Source organism: Vombatus ursinus, unplaced genomic scaffold, assembly GCF_900497805.2.
Source record: "Vombatus ursinus unplaced genomic scaffold, bare-nosed wombat genome assembly UNPS02000577.1, whole genome shotgun sequence".
NCBI lineage: Eukaryota > Metazoa > Chordata > Mammalia > Diprotodontia > Vombatidae > Vombatus > Vombatus ursinus.
The window spans coordinates 8127060-8148600 of NW_020940355.1; the positions used below are offsets into that span (position 1 = coordinate 8127060).

General features: G+C 39.0%; 1 protein-coding gene across 1 annotated transcript in view; it reads right to left on the minus strand.

Moving 5' to 3' along the window:
* STMND1 (stathmin domain containing 1) overlaps positions 1-16986 on the minus strand; it is a 29087-nt gene extending 12101 nt beyond the window's left edge. Inside the window, exons 1-3 of the mRNA XM_027865711.1 lie at positions 16906-16986; positions 8140-8320; positions 1827-1978 (exon numbers count right to left, since the gene is read on the minus strand). Coding sequence (XP_027721512.1) covers positions 1827-1978; positions 8140-8320; positions 16906-16986 — 414 coding nt within the window. The remainder of the gene's footprint in view (positions 1-1826; positions 1979-8139; positions 8321-16905) is intronic.
* Between the last annotated feature and the right edge of the window lie 4555 nt (positions 16987-21541).

Below are 21541 nucleotides of genomic sequence, written 5' to 3' on the forward strand. Positions count from 1 at the left end.
ACCAGCCCTGAAGTCAGGAGGACCTGAGTTCAAATCCAGCCTCAGACCAAACACTTGACACTTACTAGCTGTGTGACCCTGGGCAAGTCACTTAACCCCAATTGCCTGGAAAAAAAAAAGTACTGTCTCTTCAGTCAGAAGACCTGGGTTGAAATCCAAGTTCTTCCGATTACTTCCTGTATGCCCTTATTCAAGTCATGTAACCTCCACTGGCCCTTAGCTTTCCCACCCGTAAAATAATGAGGTTGTGCTAGAGGGCCTCTGAGGTCTCTTACAGCTTTAGATCTCTGAGGATCAAAATGAAATAAGTCATCATGGGGCAATAGGAAAAGCCCTGGATTTAGAATTAGAGGAATTTGGTTCAAATTTAACCTCTGCTACTTACTAACCGAATGATCTTGGCCAAGTCACTTCACTTCCCTGTGTCTCCTCATATTTAAAATGTGGGGGTGGGTGGAACTAATAGCCTTTGAGCCCCCATCTAGTTCTAGCATCCTATGAAACAGTCTACAAGAAAGTGTTTTGTAAACCTTTAAGGGCTAAGTGACTATTATTACAAACCAGGGAAACCTGATGAACTTCCTCTATTGGTATCATTGAGTGCCACCTGACACTATTCTTGGCCAATACTCAGTCAATTTTTTTTTTACCATGTGTACCTCCTCCTTTCTTACATTTCTTTTTCTTTCTTCTCTTTAGTGCCTCATGAATGCTTAGGGCAGCATAGGAATTAATTGGAAATTTTGCAAGCTAGGTCAGAGGGAATTCATGAGAGGAGAGGGACTAACTCGAAAAGACACTTTGAGAATCTTATCTAACAGTCATTCACCGGAGTTTATGCTTTCTGATCAACAATCATACACCATCTTATTCTCTCACATCCCATCCCCCCTCCCCTTCTTTCTTACTCTTCTCTTTTTCCTTCTCCCCTGCCTGTGGCTTAGACTCACTAGTGATGCCCACGAACTGCTTCATCCTCTCAGTGGCAGGCTCTCTGGGATAGAGACACTTTTAGGAACTTGCATTCTGTTAGCGGCGGCTGTGGCAAATTCTACCCACGGTAACAAACAGCACAGTTATCCCTTCTACACTGTGACTTCCCCCATTGTGGTTTCAATATATCATGAGTTAACATAAGAAATTAAATGGGAATTTGTGGGGATTTTTGTGAAAACCAAAGATGGCATATAAAAGCCAGCAGATAACAGAGCCTATGACAAAATACTTAACTCAGATTTTACAATAAAATACTGTAAACACCCCATAAAAGAAAAAGAAAAAATTCAAACTTTTCTGGTACAAAAGGAAGGCCCTAAATTTTTACATGGATTTTCCACATTGCAGGGGCACCACATCCCTAACTCCTACAATGTGGAAGGGATAACTGTACAGTCAAGTAAGCCAGGCAAACTGATCAGCTGGAGGAGGCACATGATTAGCAATAGAGTAACCATCACTACATTTATAGTTTCACCTTAGTTTTTCATCAGGATCAGGTGCGTGTTTGTATTCTGTGGCTGATGGTCAGTCTTTACCCTGAAAAAACCGGACTTCAATTTCAAGGTTGCCTTTGTTTACCTCAGAGTCTGTAAGACTTCATAGGCACTTTAGTGCCTCATGAATGCTTAGAGCAGCCCGGGAATTAATTGAAAATTTTGCATGTTAGGGTAGAGGTAATTCATGGGAGTAGGGGGACTAACTCAAAAAGGTACTTTGAGAATCATACTTAACATGTATTCACTGGAGTTTATGCTTTCTGATCAACAATCGTACACTGCTTTTACTTTTAACTACATTCTAAAGTTTATTATAAATTAATTACTTGCCATGACATTATATGATTCTCCATTTCTAAATACTTTACTTTGACTTTGCATTATTCCTTGAATGAAAAGTTCCTCCAGGATGTCTGATGATTTTGGCCTCTCTCGACTCTGAAAGTGTTGGGACGTATCGATTAATCCGTTAATCATTGGTTCTTTAAAAAAAAAAGACAAAACAAGCATCAGAGCCCACCTCACAATTAATCACACTACTTCATTTCCTCAGAGCCCTAATACTGTGACCCATAGACTGTTCTGGGCACAGAATAAAATCTGTCATTTTTTGAGCACGTTCAGGTTCTCAGCATTCCTACAGAGGGAGGAACCACAAGGAACAGGAAAACCTGTTTATTTGGGAGGCTGCTTATTAAGAAAACAAAAAAGCCATTTCTCTCTGCTGTGCCCAATGATTGCGTTGTCACAACACTCATACACTTGGGTATGGCTACCTTTGTCGTCTGTCCTCATTACAAAGCCAGAGAGCAGTGAAGAATAAGGGATTCTTTGAGTAAGTCTTTGCAGTTGCAGATTGGTTTCTATGCTTTGGATACAAATGATAAACAGTGTGATGTTGCCAAGAGATTTCTGGTTCTGCAACTCTGAGTTTACAATTACACCATCTGCTAAATCTGTATCAGTAGAGCTAGGTCTTCTCTGAAAAGAATCTTTGGACCATATCAGACTCAGTCACATAACATCAGCCAATCTTTCATAAAAGCTATTTTTAAAAATCAATATTGAAATAATTTATAGGAGGGCACCAGTGATAGAGAAACCCCATTGCTAATCACCCAAATTTATAAGTAAGCCAATGAGCCTTATTTCAGTATCATGCAAATGGACTTTGCTGGTTTGTTTTGGGCAAATGCAGTTCTATTTTGTTGTGTTTTTTCTTCTGTCAGTAACAAAACTTTGCATTCTCCCCAGAAATATGCTGCCATCTATTCTTAAAAAATAGAGACTTGGAGACAGCTACACTTAGAGTCAGGAAAACCTGGTTTTGAATCCCATTCAAATCCCTGTCACCCTTTCTGGGTATGTGACCCTGGGATGATCATGTCATCTTTTTGTGTCTTAAGCAAATCCCAGGGGACTCTTTATGTATGTAGCTGGGTAGTGATAGGTCCATGTGGGAAGAGATAATTTGTAATCCCACAGTGGGAGTTCCTTAAGCATACTTAGCAAAAAAAAAAAGCTTAATTTCAGTAGAAAACAAGTTCTTTCCATTCAACTGGAGGAATTTCATAGAAATTCTTAACTCTGCAGGCCAGCGTAGATAGGATGAGTGAATTTTTACTGTGAAATTGTGGAATAAAACCTAACCAGATATCACAGATTTACAGCTTCAAGGGGCCTTAGAATTCACTTAGTCCAAATTGTCTAGTTTTACTTTAGGAAATTGGGGGGCCAGAGAAGTTAATTGACTTGTCTTAAGGTCACACATAGGCAGAGCCAGCATTTAAATCCAGGTGCTTGGCTTTCAGATACAGTGGCCTTTTCACTGTGCCATGAGGTTGTCATTTTCCTTCACTCTAGCATGTGAATATTTTAAAAAATCCACTCCTCTCCTTCAGTACTGCTTTTCAATATGCCCCTAAGAATATCTAATAAGTGCATAGTAGCAAATACAATAAGAACTTAATTTCAAAGTGTTAAACCAAGGAGTTAGTTGCTGTTGAGAGAATCAAACTTGATTTATTTCCTGTTCTCCTCTTTCTCCAACTGTTGTAAGAAGTGGTTTCTAACTAAAAGGACCCCTTTATTGCATATAAGTGAGTATACTCTCATAGAGAGCTTGATCTCTTAGAATGCAATGATTGAAAAGATAAATAATGACAAAAACTGTCCATGAATTCAGTAAAAAATTTAAATGAATAATAACTACATATGTCTGGAGCTAAATGAAGATTGAGATGACAAAGCTTGAGGTTTGTTTGAACTAGCAGTTCAGCAGACCCCTTGAAATAGTGTATCAGGAATATATAGCCTGGGACTCACTGGGCCTCCAAGATCCCTGCCCCTGAAAGTTTTCTCAGCATTTTGATCTCAACATTTCCCAAAGTGAATCTTATCCTCTAAGCCTATTCTTCTTGTTTTATGACAATTTTGTTTATGGAACCACCATTCACCCACATTTTGAAAGCTTGTTGTTACATGTAACCTTTCTCCCTCACATTCATCCAGTTAACCAATCCTGTTCATTTTACCTCTGCACTCGATCTTATATCTGTCTCTTTCTCTCTATTTTCACAGATACCACTCCATTATAGACTCTAATTACCATCCACCTGGGCTATTGCCAATAGCTTTCTAACTTGTCTCACCACCTCCACTCTCTCTCTCCTCTAAGATTTATTTCATACCACTGCCAGAATAATTCTTAATTTGTAGAGCTGGTCATTTCATTCCACTGCCCAAAAGTCTTCAGTGGTTCCCGACTGCGTACTGAATAGAGCTCAAACTTCTTTGCCTGGAATTTAATACTGTCCATAATCTGATAACCATCTAACTTTTCTAGGATCATTTAATTTTATTCCCTTCCATGCATGTTATATTCTAACCCAGCTCCCTGTCCTCCAAATTGCTATCTCCCTTCTGTTCCTTTGGTCATGTAATTCCCTATACCTGGAATGTTTCCTTCTTTATCTATTTAATTATTATTTATACTCAAATGCCACATCCTTCATGAAGCTTTATTTGACCTACTCATTAGTTGAAACCTCCCCCTTTGGACTTTATATAGCACTTTGTTTTATTCCTCTTTAATGTACTTATCATGTAATACCATAAATTACAGTTACTCATGATTATATCTGAGAGAAATAATTATTTTTCTCTTGTATTGAATAAATAATTATTATATTGGGACCAAGATTTTTTCCGCTTTCTAATTTCTCATCCAGAAATCAACCAGTATGAGAAATCTTGGGCAATGATTTAGCCAAGCTAAGATCTAATCAAAGACAGTAAAAGAAATTCTGAGTTTAGGCAAATGGGTGGATTCATTCTGTTTACTCAGACATGTCTGGAAAAATGTGGATTCTCCCATTTGTCAGAGGGTGATATGGAAATTGATAGACCTCTCTGACCAAGATTTGGGTGCTCAGTGTCACATGCCTCGAGACCCTCATTGTGCTACAGCCCACCACTCAAGGTAATATTCATTCACTTATTGTTAACCAATCAGAGTTGATTGCCACCTTCAGGAACACCTACTTTTCCAAGGGTATATAAACTGAGCCCACTGCCATGAGGGGTCTTTGCCATTTGAGAGGGCCATCGACCTCTTTTATTTTATTTTTGTAAGGTATTTAAAATTAATTAATTTATTTTTAGTTTTCAACATTCACTTCCATAAGAATTTGAGTTCTAAACTTTCTCCCCCTCTTTTTCTTCCCCCACTCCCCAAGATGGCCTGTAATCTGTCTAGACTCTACATATACATTCATATTAAACCTATGTTCACATTAGTCATGTTGTAAAGAAGAATTAGAACCAAAGGGAGGAACCATGAGAAAGAAGAAATATTTTAAAAAAGAGAGCAAAGAGTATGCTTAGATCTGCATTCAGAATCCATAGTTCTTTTTCTGGATGTGGATAGCATTTTCCATCATGTGACCTCTTTTATTAGTAACATTCTAGCATTATTAATAAAAAGGACTAACTACCCAGAAACTATGTCTCTTGAACTTTTCAAACATCATATATCTCATCCTTAAACAAGTCTAAAAGTTTCATTAGGATAGTGATTATTTCTTACCTAAATGTTGTTTCTTCTCCAGTGCCTACTGTAGTGCTTTGCATGCAGTAGGTGCTTAATAATTAAGTACTGAATTATCAATCAACAACTTTTATTAGGTGCTACTATGTGCCAGGCATTATACTAAGTAATGGGGATACAAAGGCAATGGGGATACAAATGGGCAAAATCAATCCCTGCCCTCAAGGAGATCACATCATTCTAATGGGGGAGAAAAACATGAAAATAATTAGGTATGTATAAGATATATAAAGAATAGTTGGAAGATAATCTCAGAGGGGAAGAAGTTAGCATCTGGGGAACTGAGAAAGGCCTCCTAAAAAAGAATTGAATTGAGGTAAAGATTGCATGAAGTTAAAGTCTGTAACCCTGTTTAAGAAGAGTTAGATTCCCCTTAGAAGTGTCTCAGTTTTTCCCTTATCTTCAATAGGCAGGCCAAAATTTAAGGAAGTAATATACTCCCTAACAGAAAGAACTAGAATTACTATAGGCCAAGGCAGTTGGTGGCACAGTGGATAGAGTGCCATGCCTGGAATCAGAAAGACACCTCTTCCTGAGTTCAAATCTGGCCTCAGACACGTATTAGCTGTGTGACCTTAGGTAGGTCACTTAACCCTGTTTGCCTCAATTCATCATATGCAAAATGAACTGGAGAAGGAAATGGCAAACTACTCTAGTGTCTTTGCCAGGACAATTCCATATGGGGTCATGAAGAGTCAGACGCGTCTAAAATGACTGAACAAAGTTATTATTATTATTCCAATACTAAGGAGTAATTTAGGGAAAGGGAAATTGTGCCAGAGAAGTAAATCATAAATAGTTTCTCAATAGCACAAACACCAAAACATAATTATTTCTTTTATTAATTTTAAAAATTATTTGGTTCTACACTTATTAGGATAATTCTTTTTGATTCATTTTATGTTTAAATGCAAATCTTACATGTAGAGAGAGGTGAATACAGCCAAAAATTAAAGCAACCAACCTCTATAATGGCTGTTATCAAAAACAAACAAAGTAAATTAGTTTACTTGACATTTTAACTGGAAAGCTGCTGGCTAACACTATTATACTCTAAAACCCACAAAGAAGCTAAGTTCAATTTTAATGTCTTGGCAATAGACCTCATCATCTATGGTGCTGCAGTTCCACAAAACAAGGTTCATATCCAACAATATTGAAGGAGGCAATGCTGTCTGGTGGAGATGAGGATTCTACCTCTGATTTGACCACTTATTGTCTGTGTGACCTTGGACAAGTCACTTAATGCTTTAGACCTTAGTGACCTCACTTTTAAAAGGAGAGGGCCACATTAGATGATCTTTTAAGGTCCATCCCAACTCTGAGTCCTATGATTCTATTACTAGCTAACCTCCAAGATCCATTTTCAACATTTTGTTCCTGTGTCCTAGAATCCTTCCTAATCAGCATCTAGGAGGAAAAGTTCCCCTACTGTTTCATACAGATCCAGTAATGTGATGGAGCCAGCTCTGACCAACTGCTAAATGTTTAGCCAATTGTTAAATTTTCAGTGTGAGCATTTACACCTCAGATGATTGTAAGGAATGATTCATTTGGACCCCTACTCTATTCCAATCAGCGTTAATCAGCTTAATATTTTACATAAATCATATAGGGATAATTAGGTGAGATAGGTTCTTATAGTGGGCCTTTATAGTAGGCCTCAATCTTTAATGTAATGTTCACTACTTATTTATTAGTTATAAAGCTCACTTGCTCAACCACAAGAATGCTGACAAAGATATCTCCATCCTGTTTTGCTCAAATTCCATGCCCAAACCTAGTGTGGGTGGAATGCCTTGATTCTTTGGAAAGTCCTCCTACTTATTTTTGTATCTCCGGACTACTCTCTCTTGTCCAACATGGGCTCGTGACCATCTTATGATCTTATGACCACTTAGTCAATAGAGATACCCCGTGCTTTGACAACCTATAACCCCTCCTGTTCACCTACCAGTTTTTTGGCTGATACATCATCTTTGGCCCTTAAGAGCAAGGTCTAGTAACCAATGAGATTCTGTATTTTGCCATGCTTCTTTTGCATATTTGTATATCAAACCCTGTAAAACCAAGGTCCTGGGGATCAGGTGCGTCTCAGATGGTGAGAAAGATCTGAGGTCCACTTCATTAGAGGGGGCCATGGAGCTCTGCCTCAGTGGATTTTTTTTTTTTTTGCTGATTGGACAATTACAAATAAAGGCTTGATTTTTTTTTAATGATTGTCTAGACTTAATAAAGTAATGAATTAAATATTAATGACACAAATGAAACTTAAAAGTGTGATTATATATATACACATATGTATATACACATATTTTACATATATATAGATAAGTACACACCTATATCTATATGTGTGTATATATTTATATATACTTGTTGTTAAGCATTTACCAGCATATCCAGGGATGTAACTACTAAGTTATTTTTACGACATGTACTACTACATAAGTTATGAGTTGACTCAGTCATAGAACCTGAGATCTGGAAGGGATCTAAGAGGTGTACTGTTCCAATTTCAGTTGGATTCTTTACCTGTTTTTACTTCTTCATTTTTTTTATCAAGAGGTGGTGAATTTTCTAGAATGGTTCCAGGTAAGCTTCCCATTAAGACACCATCTTCCAGTCCAAATTCATTATCCATAATACTTTTAGATCTTGCTGACCCATCCCAAGGCCCAACATTTACAGGTATATGAGATTCACCAATATCAACCTGTGAAAAAAAAAAGGAAAAAAGAACTTATCATTTATGAATTACAGGTAATTTGGAAAATGAAAGCAACGTTTGCTGCTCTATTTTGTGAGTATCCATTCAATTGTTCAATAAATATTCAATGATCGTCTTCCATATGCATTGATAAGGTAATGAAACAGCAAAGCTTTGTATTGGTCAGGATACTCAAATTATTTACAGATTTAACTTTAAACCAATCAAAATGCTAAGCCTTTACAGATCTAGACAAAATAATGTCAAAATTCATTCAGAAGAGTCAAAGACATGTGGATTGAAGGACTACCACTCAGCCTTGCAGCATTGACAATCCCAATATCCTTGATTAGAAATGACGGTATTCAGGCTAGGATAACCCTCTCTGTAGACAGGAGCTCTGTACTGGCTGGTGATTACTAAGAGTTACTCGTGTGGCTTTGATCTGCAAAAAGAAAGTATAACAGTTAATGGAACCTCTAAAATAATGGCTTCTCATTATGAACTTGAAGGAGAATTGGTGATAGAGGTTGTTTGTAATGACTTGTGTACATTAAACCAGTTTCTGTGATGAGTAAGGGGACACATGTATAAAAAAATATCCAAAGCAGCTCTTTTCATTGTAGCCTCAAACTGGAAACAAAGGGAGTACTCACCACCTGGGGAATGGCTAAATGAATTGAGGTATAGGAATGGAATAGAATATTACTGTAATGTAAGAAAGGACAAACCAGACACTTTCAGAGGAAGCTGGGAAGCCCTCTGTGAACTGATGCAGAGTAAACTGAGTGGAACTAGGAGGGAGCAGGCTGACCAGGCCAGGGAAGAAGGTCCATGGGAAGCACAACATTGATGACATGACTAAAAGACTCTATGAAACTGATTGCCTGGAACAAGATTATACTGAGAGAAGTGATTATTAATAACCAATAATTTGGGGAGATCCAGAGTTCTCCCCTTCTTCTAAAGTCCTGATTTTTAAAAGTGAAAAGTTCAGTCTTTGAAGGACATTACTGATAATGAGATTGAAGTAACTCTCCTCAATCTCAGTCAGACTCCCCCCCCCCCCCCCAATCTTACAAGGAATTTAATCTAAGGTGAGGAAGCCCTTTGTGTTCTACCCAAGTTTAGGGGGAATTGAATTCTTTGATTAGGTTGGGGGTGGAGGAGACTGAACTCTCTGTCCAAGGGTAGCAGATGTTACTCTCAGCCTCTCATTTTAATATAGCCCACCTCCCTTTGTGTTAACCAATCAGAATTGATTGCTCCTCCTCTTCCAAAAGAACATATAAGCTCTGAGCCAATGCCATGATTATCTTTGGTCTAAGAGAGAAGGCCAAATGACCATCCTTTTATTAATAACTTGCTGGCCTTATTAATAAAATGATTAAATTACCCAGAACCTATGTCTCTCAAATATTTTTAACCGTCACAGTACTGAAGAAATGGTGCACAAGCAAGGATTATGCTTCCCTGGATGACAGTGAGATCCATGACAGAATAAACCTGGAACATTTTTTTTTTTTAACCAGAAGGGGCAGCAGGCTTGCCTACTCTGCAATCCACCCCCTACCGCATCCCTTCTTCCATTTTTAAAGTCTCACTAATAAAAATAACTTAAATGCTATCACACACATATGTATATACATGCATATACTCAATGACAATATTATAGAGAAAAATGACTTTGAAAAACTTTACTGATCAGTGCAATGATAAATAATTCCAGAAGACTGAAGATTAAACATGCCAACCACCTCCTTCAGAGAGAGTATGGGTTTAAAACACAGAATAAGAAATACATTTTTGGACATGACCCAAGTCAAGCAGAGATTTCTGTGAAGATCCCTGTGGGCCATGGAATAAGGTACAGTATGAAGCACCTCATTTGGGTTTCTTCATAAAACTTAAGAACAGGAAGGAGTAAGAATAAAGTGGCCTGTAAGCAGCCTTGCCTCTCCCTACACCTATCTTTCTGTGTTTGCCTGAGTCTCTGTCTCTTTTCCCAGTCACCTTCTTTCTTTCCACCTCCCCAGCCCACAAATATAAATATTGCCAGGGGTGTGCTGGAACCTGCTTGAGCCAGCTCAAACTAGCTTGAGAGACAATTGTTAAATGTTCAATGTGAGCATTTTTACTTCTAAAATTGACAAACACTTCAAATCAGAGCTTGATTTATTGTTTTCTTGATCGCCCAGACTTTAAAAAGTGACTTGCCCAGGGTCAAACAGCCAGTGAGTGTCTGAGGTCACGTCTGAACTCAGGTCTTCCTGACTCCAGGCCCAGTGCTCTATCCACTACCATCTAGCTGCTTCCAGTATAGATTAATAGAGCAGATTAAATTTAAAAGTGTCATAGGTACATTTTCCCCTAGAGAGCCAGTTGTTAGACATTTACCAGCACATCCCTGAAAAATGAACAAGCATTCCCATTGTTTCAAGGAGAAAAGGAGTTGTATGTGTTGTAATTTAGAAAAAACAAAATATAATTTAGAAAAAACAAAACAAGCAAAAACTGAAGAGAGCCCCTTCTAATGGGGGTGGGGAAAGAGTAGGGTTAATTTTAAAATGAATGAAAACAAGAAAACCAAGTATGCTGTTTATTCCCTGTAGATATCCATAGTAAGAGAAAGATTGTCAATGCATCACTCGGGAGCAGGGGTGAAGGGGCATTCATTAGCTTTTCAGATCTATCATTTTGTATACCTAATAAATCAAAACCTCCCTTAAGAACTAATTAGAAATCATGAAATTTAGGATTTCTAAGTGTAGAATGAAAAAAAAGTCTTAATTGAAAATCAAGACTTAATTAAAAGAACATACTCAAATTGAGAGCAAACTTGAATACTTTAGGGCTAAAAAGCCACATTTCTAAAACATGCCAAAACTACTGCTGAGAATTGACTCTTTTTCCTTCCTATTAAGAAGTGACTCAAAATTACATCATAAATATTAGACATTTATGACATATTCATGTCATAAACTAGAATTCCTAAGACTATAGGATCATAGGTTGTTATCCAATTTTGCCAGTAAGCATGAACATTCATTCACCTATCTACCTGCCTCTGAGAGGTGTTGAAGGCAACAACATCGAGTTCTAACAAAAATGGGAATTTCACTTTTGATTAAGAAAATTGGAGTGACGTGCAGTTTCCACAGCCAGAAGTCAGGTCTTCCTACTTCCCAACTTGGGATATGGAGAGGATCCCTGAAATGCCTTACCTCCTAACAATGCATAAGGTAAGAATTAAAACTCTTAAAAAACAAACAAACTATATTTTTAATCTAAGGGGGCTAACATTTTTCAAAGAGTATCCATGAAAGCCTAGTATCCTGAAAGAGGGAGGTGATATTTCACTGATCTCTGCCCTCAACAGACCCTGTCTTAGGAAGGATATTGACAAACAAGGATGTATTCAGAAAAGTTCAAACAGAATGGTGACTACTGAATCTCACTGCATATGAAGCTCAGTTGAAGCGACTGGAATGAATTACTCTGGAGAAGAAAAAAAAAAGCCTGCTTCTCTAGGCTATTTTAAGAGGCTTAGCTTCCAGAAATAAGGACGTGATAGTTTCTCTCTTTATCCTGCCCTTCCCAGACTGTTATATTGAGTTCTGCTTGCCACATTTTAGAAAGAACATTGATAAACTGCAGTATTTAAATGGAGAAAATGGTGACAACTTTTCAGCATAAGTAAATCTACTACTACTACTAGCTGATTTTCTGTTCTTAGAAACTGGAGGTCATCCAGAGTAAGGGACCATGAGACTGTCTATGGAGGGGTAAATCACCCAGGTTTGAAAAATTGAGCAGGTCAAAGTTCAAGTTCCTGGGCTGATAGTGGAGTCAGACCTGTGACTGACCACTATACTTCTTACTGGCTGAGTATACATGCATGAATACATGTATATGTATGTGTATATGTATACACATGTATATATTTATATACATACACGCATGTAGGCATGTATGCATATCCATACACTGTTACAGATATACATATACATACAAAATATAGGTATATATACACATATGTGTATATATGCAAAGAAATTTGCATTTTCATCCCAATAATCAGTTTACCTGCATTTTAGGTAATGAAAATTTTTGGTAGGAGTAGAGAAAAAGTACAAATTTTTGTACTAAGGAACATAGAGAACTTTCTTTTTCATATCTTATTTCCATTTGGCTTTACCTTTCTTTCTTAGAAAAGAATAATGTATTTGGAATTGCATAGGTATGAATCCTAATTCATGCTGTTATTACCATGGAGGAAAGGGAGGGGGTGGGGGCAGGTGTTAATGGAACTATAGGAACACTTTGCCTTAATTTATTGTCATACATATCTTTCTTCGGGTAGGATGCTTTTATCACCAGTTGTGATACTGAAAAGTCATGACTTTTAAGTTATTGGTATTTAGAGTCATCATGTGGAATCTAAAACCATGCTGTGGAAAATCTGAAATTGCTTTCTAAACGTCTAGGTCTTTGGAGAAGCAAGAGTTTTTTATCCAGCCTAGAGGAAACTATTTCCTAAAGCCTGGGGGAGCTGATTGGTACCCCCAAATCAAATAACTGTAAGGTGGTTTGTAGATGGTTAATAATAGATGCAAAAATACACCGATAAGTACAAGAGAGGGTAAATTTTGTTTCAAAACTTGATTTTAAAAAAAATTTAATTTTGGTAAGTAAAAATATATAGGTTCATAAATTCATCCAGAAATGAGTTCTTAGGCACAAATAGATATTTAAAAGTAATTTAGTCCACCCCCTGCCAACACCAAAGGTTATTCTTATCAATGTTCAGAAAATTTATTAGGTAACCTTTGAATTATGCATGCAGGAAAAGTACAATTCTCCCACTGAGAAGAGTTTCAGATGCTTTACTGCACATCATACATTATTCTATTACAATCCCTTCTCATCACTTCAGACTTAGGCAAGAGTGAAGAGAAAGCATGTAAACAGGTCTTACTAAGTCTTATTCAGAATATTTTAAAGTTGTACAGTTAAAAAAAAGATACTTCATGCAAGGAAATATGTTCATATTGACTCATTTTTAAGACACATTTGAAATGCTGAATTTCTAATGTGTGCTTCTCTGGTGTCTGTGCATTTATGTAAGCAACTGAGGTATGGCAGAACTGTACTGGCATACTAACGAGGCCTCTCCTGAAACAAGAGCTCAGATTTGAGTGTTTGCCCCTCTCCACCTCCTAACCTCTCATCCAAAAAAAAAAAGGGTGTGTGTGTGTGTGTGTGTGTGTGTGTGTGTGTGTGTGTGTGTATGAATAGGCTAGATGGGTGGGGAACCTGAGGCCCTCTAGGTCCTCAAGTGTAGTCCTTTGACTGAATCCAAATTTCACAGAACAAATCCTTTTATTAGGGGGATTTGTTCTGTGAAGCTTGGATTCAGTCAAAGGGCTGTACTTGAGGACCTAGAGGGCCACGTGTAGCCTTGAGGCCACAGGTTCCCCACCCCTGGAGAACATAGAATAGACTAGAATATAGAAGTAAATTGTCAGGTCATTTAAAAATTAAAATTTGGTTACTGTTATATTCGTTGTTTCAAGCCCTTATATCTCATTGGATTCCTGACTTCCAGCTTCTCCCTTCTCTAATCCATCTTCCACAAAAGCTAACAAAATAATTTTCCTAAAGCACAAATCTGACAAAGTCATTCCCCTACTCTAGAAACTAACATGACTCCCTCTTGCCTCTGTAATAAAAATATAGACTTCTCAGCTTGACATTTAGAGCCCTTCACAGTAGGGCTTCAGCCTAACTTTCCAAACTAATTACAAATAATTTCCATTTGTATGCGCTAAGTGACCTGTTCATTATACCCCAAACTGAGTATTCCATCTTCCACCACTTCATAAAGCCTATCTTCCCTCTTGCCTTCTGCCTCAGAGAATCCCTGCCTCCCTTTAAGACTCAGCTAAGTACCATCTCCTATAGGAAGTCTTCCTGGACTTTATTTGTTGTTAGTACTCCCCATTCCCTCCTCAAATTGTCATTGTTAATGTTGTATCCTCCCAGAAGAAAATAATGGAATAAGGGCTTTCGCAACAGGGGCTGTCATGTTTTTCTCTTTTTATTCCCAATGCCTAATATGGTACCTTTTATACAATAAGAACATAATAATGATATGCAAAATTGTTAAAGTTTCTCTTGTATCAATTTGTTTTTGCCCAACATCAAGGTACCAGGTATTCTCTACATACAGAGGATGGAAAACATTAAGAGCTATGGAAGAGGAAGACAAAGGAAGGGGAGTCTACTAATAGTCAAGCTAGGCTACTAATAGTTATCCTGCACAGAGTTTGGCAAAATCTAAATTAGACGCCATTATAATTTTGCTGATCAGTTATTTTCAGTTGTGTTCTGACTCTTTGTGACCCCACTTGGGGTTTCCTTGACAAAGATAATAGAGTGGTTTACCATTTCCTTCTCCAACTTATTTTACAGATGAAGAAACTGAGGCAAACAGGGTTAAATGACTTGCCCAGGATCACACAGGTAGTAAGCTTCTGAGGCTGGATTTGAACTCAGGTCTTCATGACTTCCAGGCCTGGCTCTCTACTGTGCTACCTAGCTGCCCCAGAATCTATCATGAAGATTCTTAATTTTTTAAATTTTGAAATGCTAACACTCTTTGGCTATTTGTGCTGTTACCACCTCTTTAATAGAAAAGTGTTCTATGTATGCATTTTTAAAATGAGTGAATTAAAATTAATTTCTATAGAATCCATTAAGACTGGTCTTTTCCAGTTCAATTCTTTTATTTCCTGGGGAGTGAGAGCCACACTCAAAAACTATCAGTACACATAAGGCTCACTTAGACTTCAAACTAAGCCATAAACCTATGCCATAGAGAAAAGGTGGGGACAACAAACTGTCAACTATGAATCTGAGTCTGCCCAATGGGTAACACATGTTTTTAATCACGTAGCATTTGCCTTTGACATTTACCTTTAAAGGAGGCAACGCTGGGTATCATGGATGCCCATTTTTTGCTTTCCACTAAAGCCTGGGTTCCTGCCTACTACCTGCTGCCTGCATGAGTATATTGGACCGACACCAAAACATACTCTTGCCAAAAATAATTCCCTCATTGGTCACACTACAATTCCTCAACTTACCCCTATTACTTTCTCACCTAAGGCCAGTTATAGGACATTTTAAGATGCAGAGGTCACCTTTCAAAGAGTAAAATACATTGTCAGCCACCAATGCTTCAGCTCAAATTAGTTTATTCAGATTAGGTTCAGTTATTTAGCAGGGTTATAAGTGAAAGAGACCTCGGGTCAGGAATACATCAGTACAAAGAATCATGTAAGAGCTTAAGGGTAGGGTAGAAGAGAGCAGGCCCAATATTCACCCCAGGGTAAAGAACCTTGAGCCAAATGACAAACTCAGAGTTGGAAGGGAGCTCAGAGTTTTTGTACAACTAGATGCCTGGTGGGGATGGAGGGTGTCTTGGAAAAGGATGGGAAGATTATAGGATCATCAATTTGGAATTATATGGAATATCAGAAATTCTGTAGCTGAACTACTTCATTTTACCGATGAAAATGAGGCCCAGACAAGTAAAGTGAATTTGCTGCAGGTTACAGGAAATCAGTAGCAAAGCTGGGATTTGAAACTACTGTAGATCTTCTAAGTCCATCCGGTGATCCTTCACTACCCAAGAAGAGGAATGAAGATCAATTTCTTCTACTACAGAATTTTAGCTAAGGCTAGCCCTAACTGTGACCATTCTCTAGCAAACTGAAAGGGGTTCTGAGAATGTGAATCTGGGGATTGGGGGAGGGCCGGTAAAGGTAGTGGCTTTTGACATTTCTACCAAGATTCTCTCTCCACCGCTCCCTAGCCCATCCCAATTCACATATCTTTTGTATAATGGAGTAAGCAATGAGTCTGAAGTTCAAATCCTACCCCTGAGGCTTACCCACCTGTGTGACCTGGGGCAAGTCACAACCTCCCAGGACCTCAGTTTACTCACCCGTAAAATAAGAAGGTTGGACTAGATGCCCCCCGGGGTCCATCCCAACCCTACATCGATGACCCTATGATCTAGAGAGGTTTCTATGGAGAAAACGGTACTTTATGAAGCTGCAGTTACCTTTAATCACTGTAAGCCGGCAGGTGGCAGCTCTCTGAGAGCTTAGCTCTTCCTTTTTCCGGGAAACTCACTACCTGCCTATTGAGAGATGCTGCTAAGCCCAGCTATACGCAGGACCCAGAGTTCAGCAGCCAGTTTTTCCCGTCTCGGTCCTTTGGTTCGCCCTCTCCTGCTGCTCTGTCTGGTGCTCATTAAATTACCAGACTGTCAGACTTAATTTAATAAGCTGGATGGCACCCGTGCCAAACCTGCTCATTCAAAGTGAGACGCCTTCCCTCCTCCAGATATTCAGCAGCCGCAAGGGGTAGTAGTCACCGATGTCCAACTGCTCAGTCTTAGCTTCCAGCAGAGGCTGAAATCCCCTCCCACTCCCCCCAAACGGGATTGAGGGAGGGAGAGGGTCGCAATGCCCCTACCGAATGAAATGGTTTGCAAGAAGTCTATTTTTTTTTTTTTTTACCTCGCTCCCTTCCTCCCAGCCTTTCTTAGGCTCCGGGACTGTTCGCTGCTCTTCCACAGGCTTAGAAGCCCCGCACCCCATCACTCTCGTTTGTCGCTTTGGCCTCCTTGGCCTCTCCCTCTTGTGTCCCCCCGCTCCCCTACCCCACTAGCCCCAGCACTCTGCAGCCGGGAACCTGCACACCTCCAGCCGAGCTTCTTTTATAAGCTCAGTAGAGGAAGGAGCTGGGGATTTCGGGCAAGCGACCAGGAGCTGTTGCTACAATAAAAGGCGTCACAAAGTCCCGTCGGGAGTTGTGGACCCGCAGCAGGGTTCGGGGCCCTGCTTTCTTTTGTAAGTAAGAACTCGAACGGACAGACGTTTACAAGAAACTAGAAACTTGGGGCGCATTCCAGGGAGCACCAGCGCGGAGGGGATTCCAAGATCGCAGGGGCCGGAGGGAAAGCTCTGTTAGAGATCAGTTATACAGTCAGTTTCAGTGATCAACAAGCATTTATTAAGTGTTTACTATGTACCAAGGACTGTGCTAAGCACTGGGAATACAAGGCAATAAATTCAAAACAAATGAGCAAATAAATAAATACATAATAAATGAATAGATAGATGATAGATAGGTAGATAAGTAGGTAGAACAAACCCACCAACTCTGCCCTCAAGGAACTCACATTTTAACGAGTGGGACAATATACAAACAGCTATGTACTTACAAGACACTAGGTAAACTCGAGGTAATGTCAGAGCGTAGACCCTGGGAAGTGAAGTGGGAGAGGCCAGCAAAAGTCAATTGCAGAAGGTGAGTTCTGAGCTGAATCTTGGAGGAAACCAGAGAATGCAGGAAGTAGGATAGGGAGGTCAAGTAATATATTCTAGGTCAGGGAAACAGAGAGTGAAACGGCCTGGAGTGTGATGATGAAGTGGAGATGAAGACTTCAAGACCACTGTTATGATAGAGTGTGTGGATGGTAGTAAGTGTAAGAGGACTTGAAAGGTAGAAAAGTATAGACTGTGCATCTATCTGTGAATCTATTTCTCCTTTATGACAGATTAAAAACTTGATCAGGAGCTGGGCATCAGGTCTACCAGTCTATTTAATTTTCACCTAGAATGAGGGAGCCTGGGTAGTCTGTTTTCGAATAACCAAAGAGTAGTTCTCAAAAGGACCTGACAGCAGTGAGAGACAGGAAGACATATACAGCAAGCGGGTCATAGGGCAACCACTGCATGACCTCAGAAAGGGCCCATACTATGAAGGAGAAACTCATAAAATCAAACAACCAATAAACATTTATTAATCACCTAAACACCTACTATGCACCAAGCACCGTGCTAAGTGGTGGGGATACAAAGAGGCAAATGACAGTCCCTACCCTCCACGCTCACAATATCCCATTCATCGAAGAGAATCAGAAGCACAAAATCATAAACAACAGCTTCCAAATAATGATGCAAATTATTTCTGTTGAAAGTCCAAAGAGATCTAAATAGCATAAATGCATAAGCCTCTCATCAAATTACTTTCAGACAGATAATAAGCCAACAAGGAAGACCTAAGAACATCCAATGAAATGAGCAATATGTCTGTTCCTCGGAGCATATTCTATTCCATATCTATTGCTATCTTTGATGATGCTTTGGGAAGCTTTTGGATTTCCCAGTGCTAGAATGCTACTGTAAGGCTCTCTCCTCTCCAGACAATCCTCTACACAGGTGTCAAACTCAAATAGAATTGGGGCTACAGAACCATACATAAGGATCCCTGTACCACATATTGACTTAGAAAACCCCAGATTAACATTATCTATATTGTATTATATTTTCATTTATTTTGTTAAACACAGCATAGAGCCATATACAAAGTAGGTGCTGAACTGAATATGGAAAAGCATTCACTTGATATTTTAGTTCAACAAAATACATGTTTAGCTTCAAAACTACCGAACCTGTATTTCTTTTCATGTTTGAATAGGACTGAGAAGGGCAAGATGAAAAAAGTGACTTGGTAAATTCCACAGATTAGGCTATTTATTGTATTGTCTGCTTGCTCTTTTGGAGGCCTGAGAGTGGTAGAAAAATCATTGAACTGGAAGATAAGAGATCTGGGTTTAGTTTTGACTCTGTCATTAATTTATTATGTGAATTTTGGCAAGTCACTTAACCTCTCTGGGCCTCAGTTCCTTTATTTGTAAAATGAGGTAGGTGGGGCTTGGATTAGATCTCTAAGATCCTTTCCAGACTTAAAATTCTGTGACTCTAAATTTAACATTTTTCTAGCACTCTCCCTCCTCATCCTTCCCAGAGACTAAGGTGTTATATGGAGAACTTCTGAATACCACATAACCTAAAGAGAAAAGAACAAAGAAAAGTTAAGGTATTGAGGGCAGCTAGGTGGCACAGTGGATAGAGTGTTAGGCCTGAAGTCAGGAAGACTCATCTTCCCGAGTTCAAATCTGACCTCAGACACTTACTACCTGTGTGATCCTGGGCAAGTCACTTAACCCTATTTGCCCCAGTTTCCTCATCTGTAAAATGAGCTAGAGAGGGGAAATGGCAAACCACTCCAGTATCTCTGCCATGAAAACCCCTAATTAGGTCAAAAAGAGTCAGATACAACTGAAACAACTAAACAACAAGTTAGAGTAGCACAGCAACATTCTTATGGCATCTTTGGATGTCTTCTCTAGCATCTAGGTCAGCATGTTACACAAAGTAGACATATAATAAGTGTTTGTTGAAGTTTGATATCCAGTGATAATTGATGTGAAAGATGTTAAACAGAGAGAAAAATATATGTAACAACATCATGCTTTTTCTTATATGTTCTTTTGAACTGGAGGAGTGAATGTCTAATTCTGAAATTTCTGAAATCAGCAAGGTGATGTAAGGATGAGATGGTTAGGTCAAGTCAAGTCAATGAGCATCTAGAGTTCCTACAGTGCTCAGCTATCTCACTTAATTAACAGGTGGTCATTAAGCACTTACTATGTGCCAATTATTCTTCTAGGTGCTGGGGATACACAGACGAACAGAGAACAGTGCTTATCCTCAAAGAGCTTCCATTTTAATGGGAAGCAGCAAAAGGTACACATATTTGCACGTACAAAACCAGTGCAGAGTTCTCTTGGGGAGGAAGGTACCAGTTGGGGGGGATTATGGAAGGCCTCAAGCAGAAAGTGGCGTTTGAGCTAAACCCTGAAGGAATTCAGGGATTCCAAGAGGCTTAAGCAAGGAAGAAGTGTGGAATGTGGAATGAAAGACAGCCAATGCAAAGGTGCTGAGAAAATCTTGTTCTTTGTGAGAAATCAAACAAGGACAGTTTGACTGGACTGTATAACGAGTGAAGGTGAGTAAGGTATATATAATAGGGTAGGGTAGGTAGAATGAGGCTGGGTTGTGAAGCACATTATGTGCTAACATTATAACAATGTATAGTTGATTTGTAGCCTTGATTGGCCATGCTTTTTCCGGATATTGACAAGGAGATGAGGACAAGAGAGATGGAGGCCTACTGCTTTGGTGTGGAAATCACCAATATTCTCCTACTTAATCCTTTCTTCAGACAGTCTTATCCTGACCTTTGGACAGGCTTGGGAGGACTTGGCCTTTGATTTTACCCTGCCCCATCCTTTGGGTTTGTAGGAAAGAGGAAGAAGGAAGTTAGAGTAGACACCTGAGGTGCTGAAATGGGAAATGGGTATATCTATGAGGTGGCCAGCATTACATTAGTGATTTGAGCAAGTGTCATGAGCTGAATCCTGACCTTGGTAATCCATCTCCTACTTCAGTGTATTCATAAAAGCCTGGAACATACTTCCAGCTCACCTCTACCTTTCAAAACCTTTGTCTTCTTCAAAGCTTAGCTCAGGTGTTATTTCTTCTCTAAAGTCTTCCCCACATCCTCAAGCTGAAAGCTTTTTTCTGCCTCATCTAATTCTCTAGGGTACTTTGTCTGAATTCCTCCTTTACTCCTTTATTCCCTGCATTGTTTATACTTATATGTGTACATGTCATATCTCTCACTCCCTTCAGCAGAATGTAAACTCCTTGAGAGTAGAGACTCATGCTTTTGTTTGTATGCCAAGCATTTAGTGCAGTGCCTTGCACATATTACATGTGCAATTGTTATTGTTGTTGCACGTACAATGTTATGCATTTGGTAAATACCTACTGAATTTAATTGAATTGAAGGAAAGCATAGTATTCCAGGGAAGGAAAGGGCAGGAACAAAGGTGCAAAGGTAAGATAACCCAGGTCTGGTTGATGAACCAATTTTGTTGGAGCCAAAGGTTCATCTGGCAGTGGGAGACAAGGATTACTATGTAGGTAGACAGATGCTGGAAGCATCACAGTAAACAAATTCTTTGAGAACTTCCTGAAGTGGGATATCAGACATGTGGCCACTTGGTCCCGCCTCATTTTTCACTACCCACCACTATTTGCTCTGACTTAGTGTCTACTGAAAATCACTATTAGCAGCTTTAGGTTGGGAAGTGGAAGTGAGTCTACTTTCCTGCATCATTTGGCCAGAACACAGTATATGTGAAAAAGAAGAATATAAAATGAGACTGGAAATGTAGATGTGAACCAGAGTGTAGCAGGTCTCTAATATCAAGCTAAGGAATTTGTACTTTATCTCAGA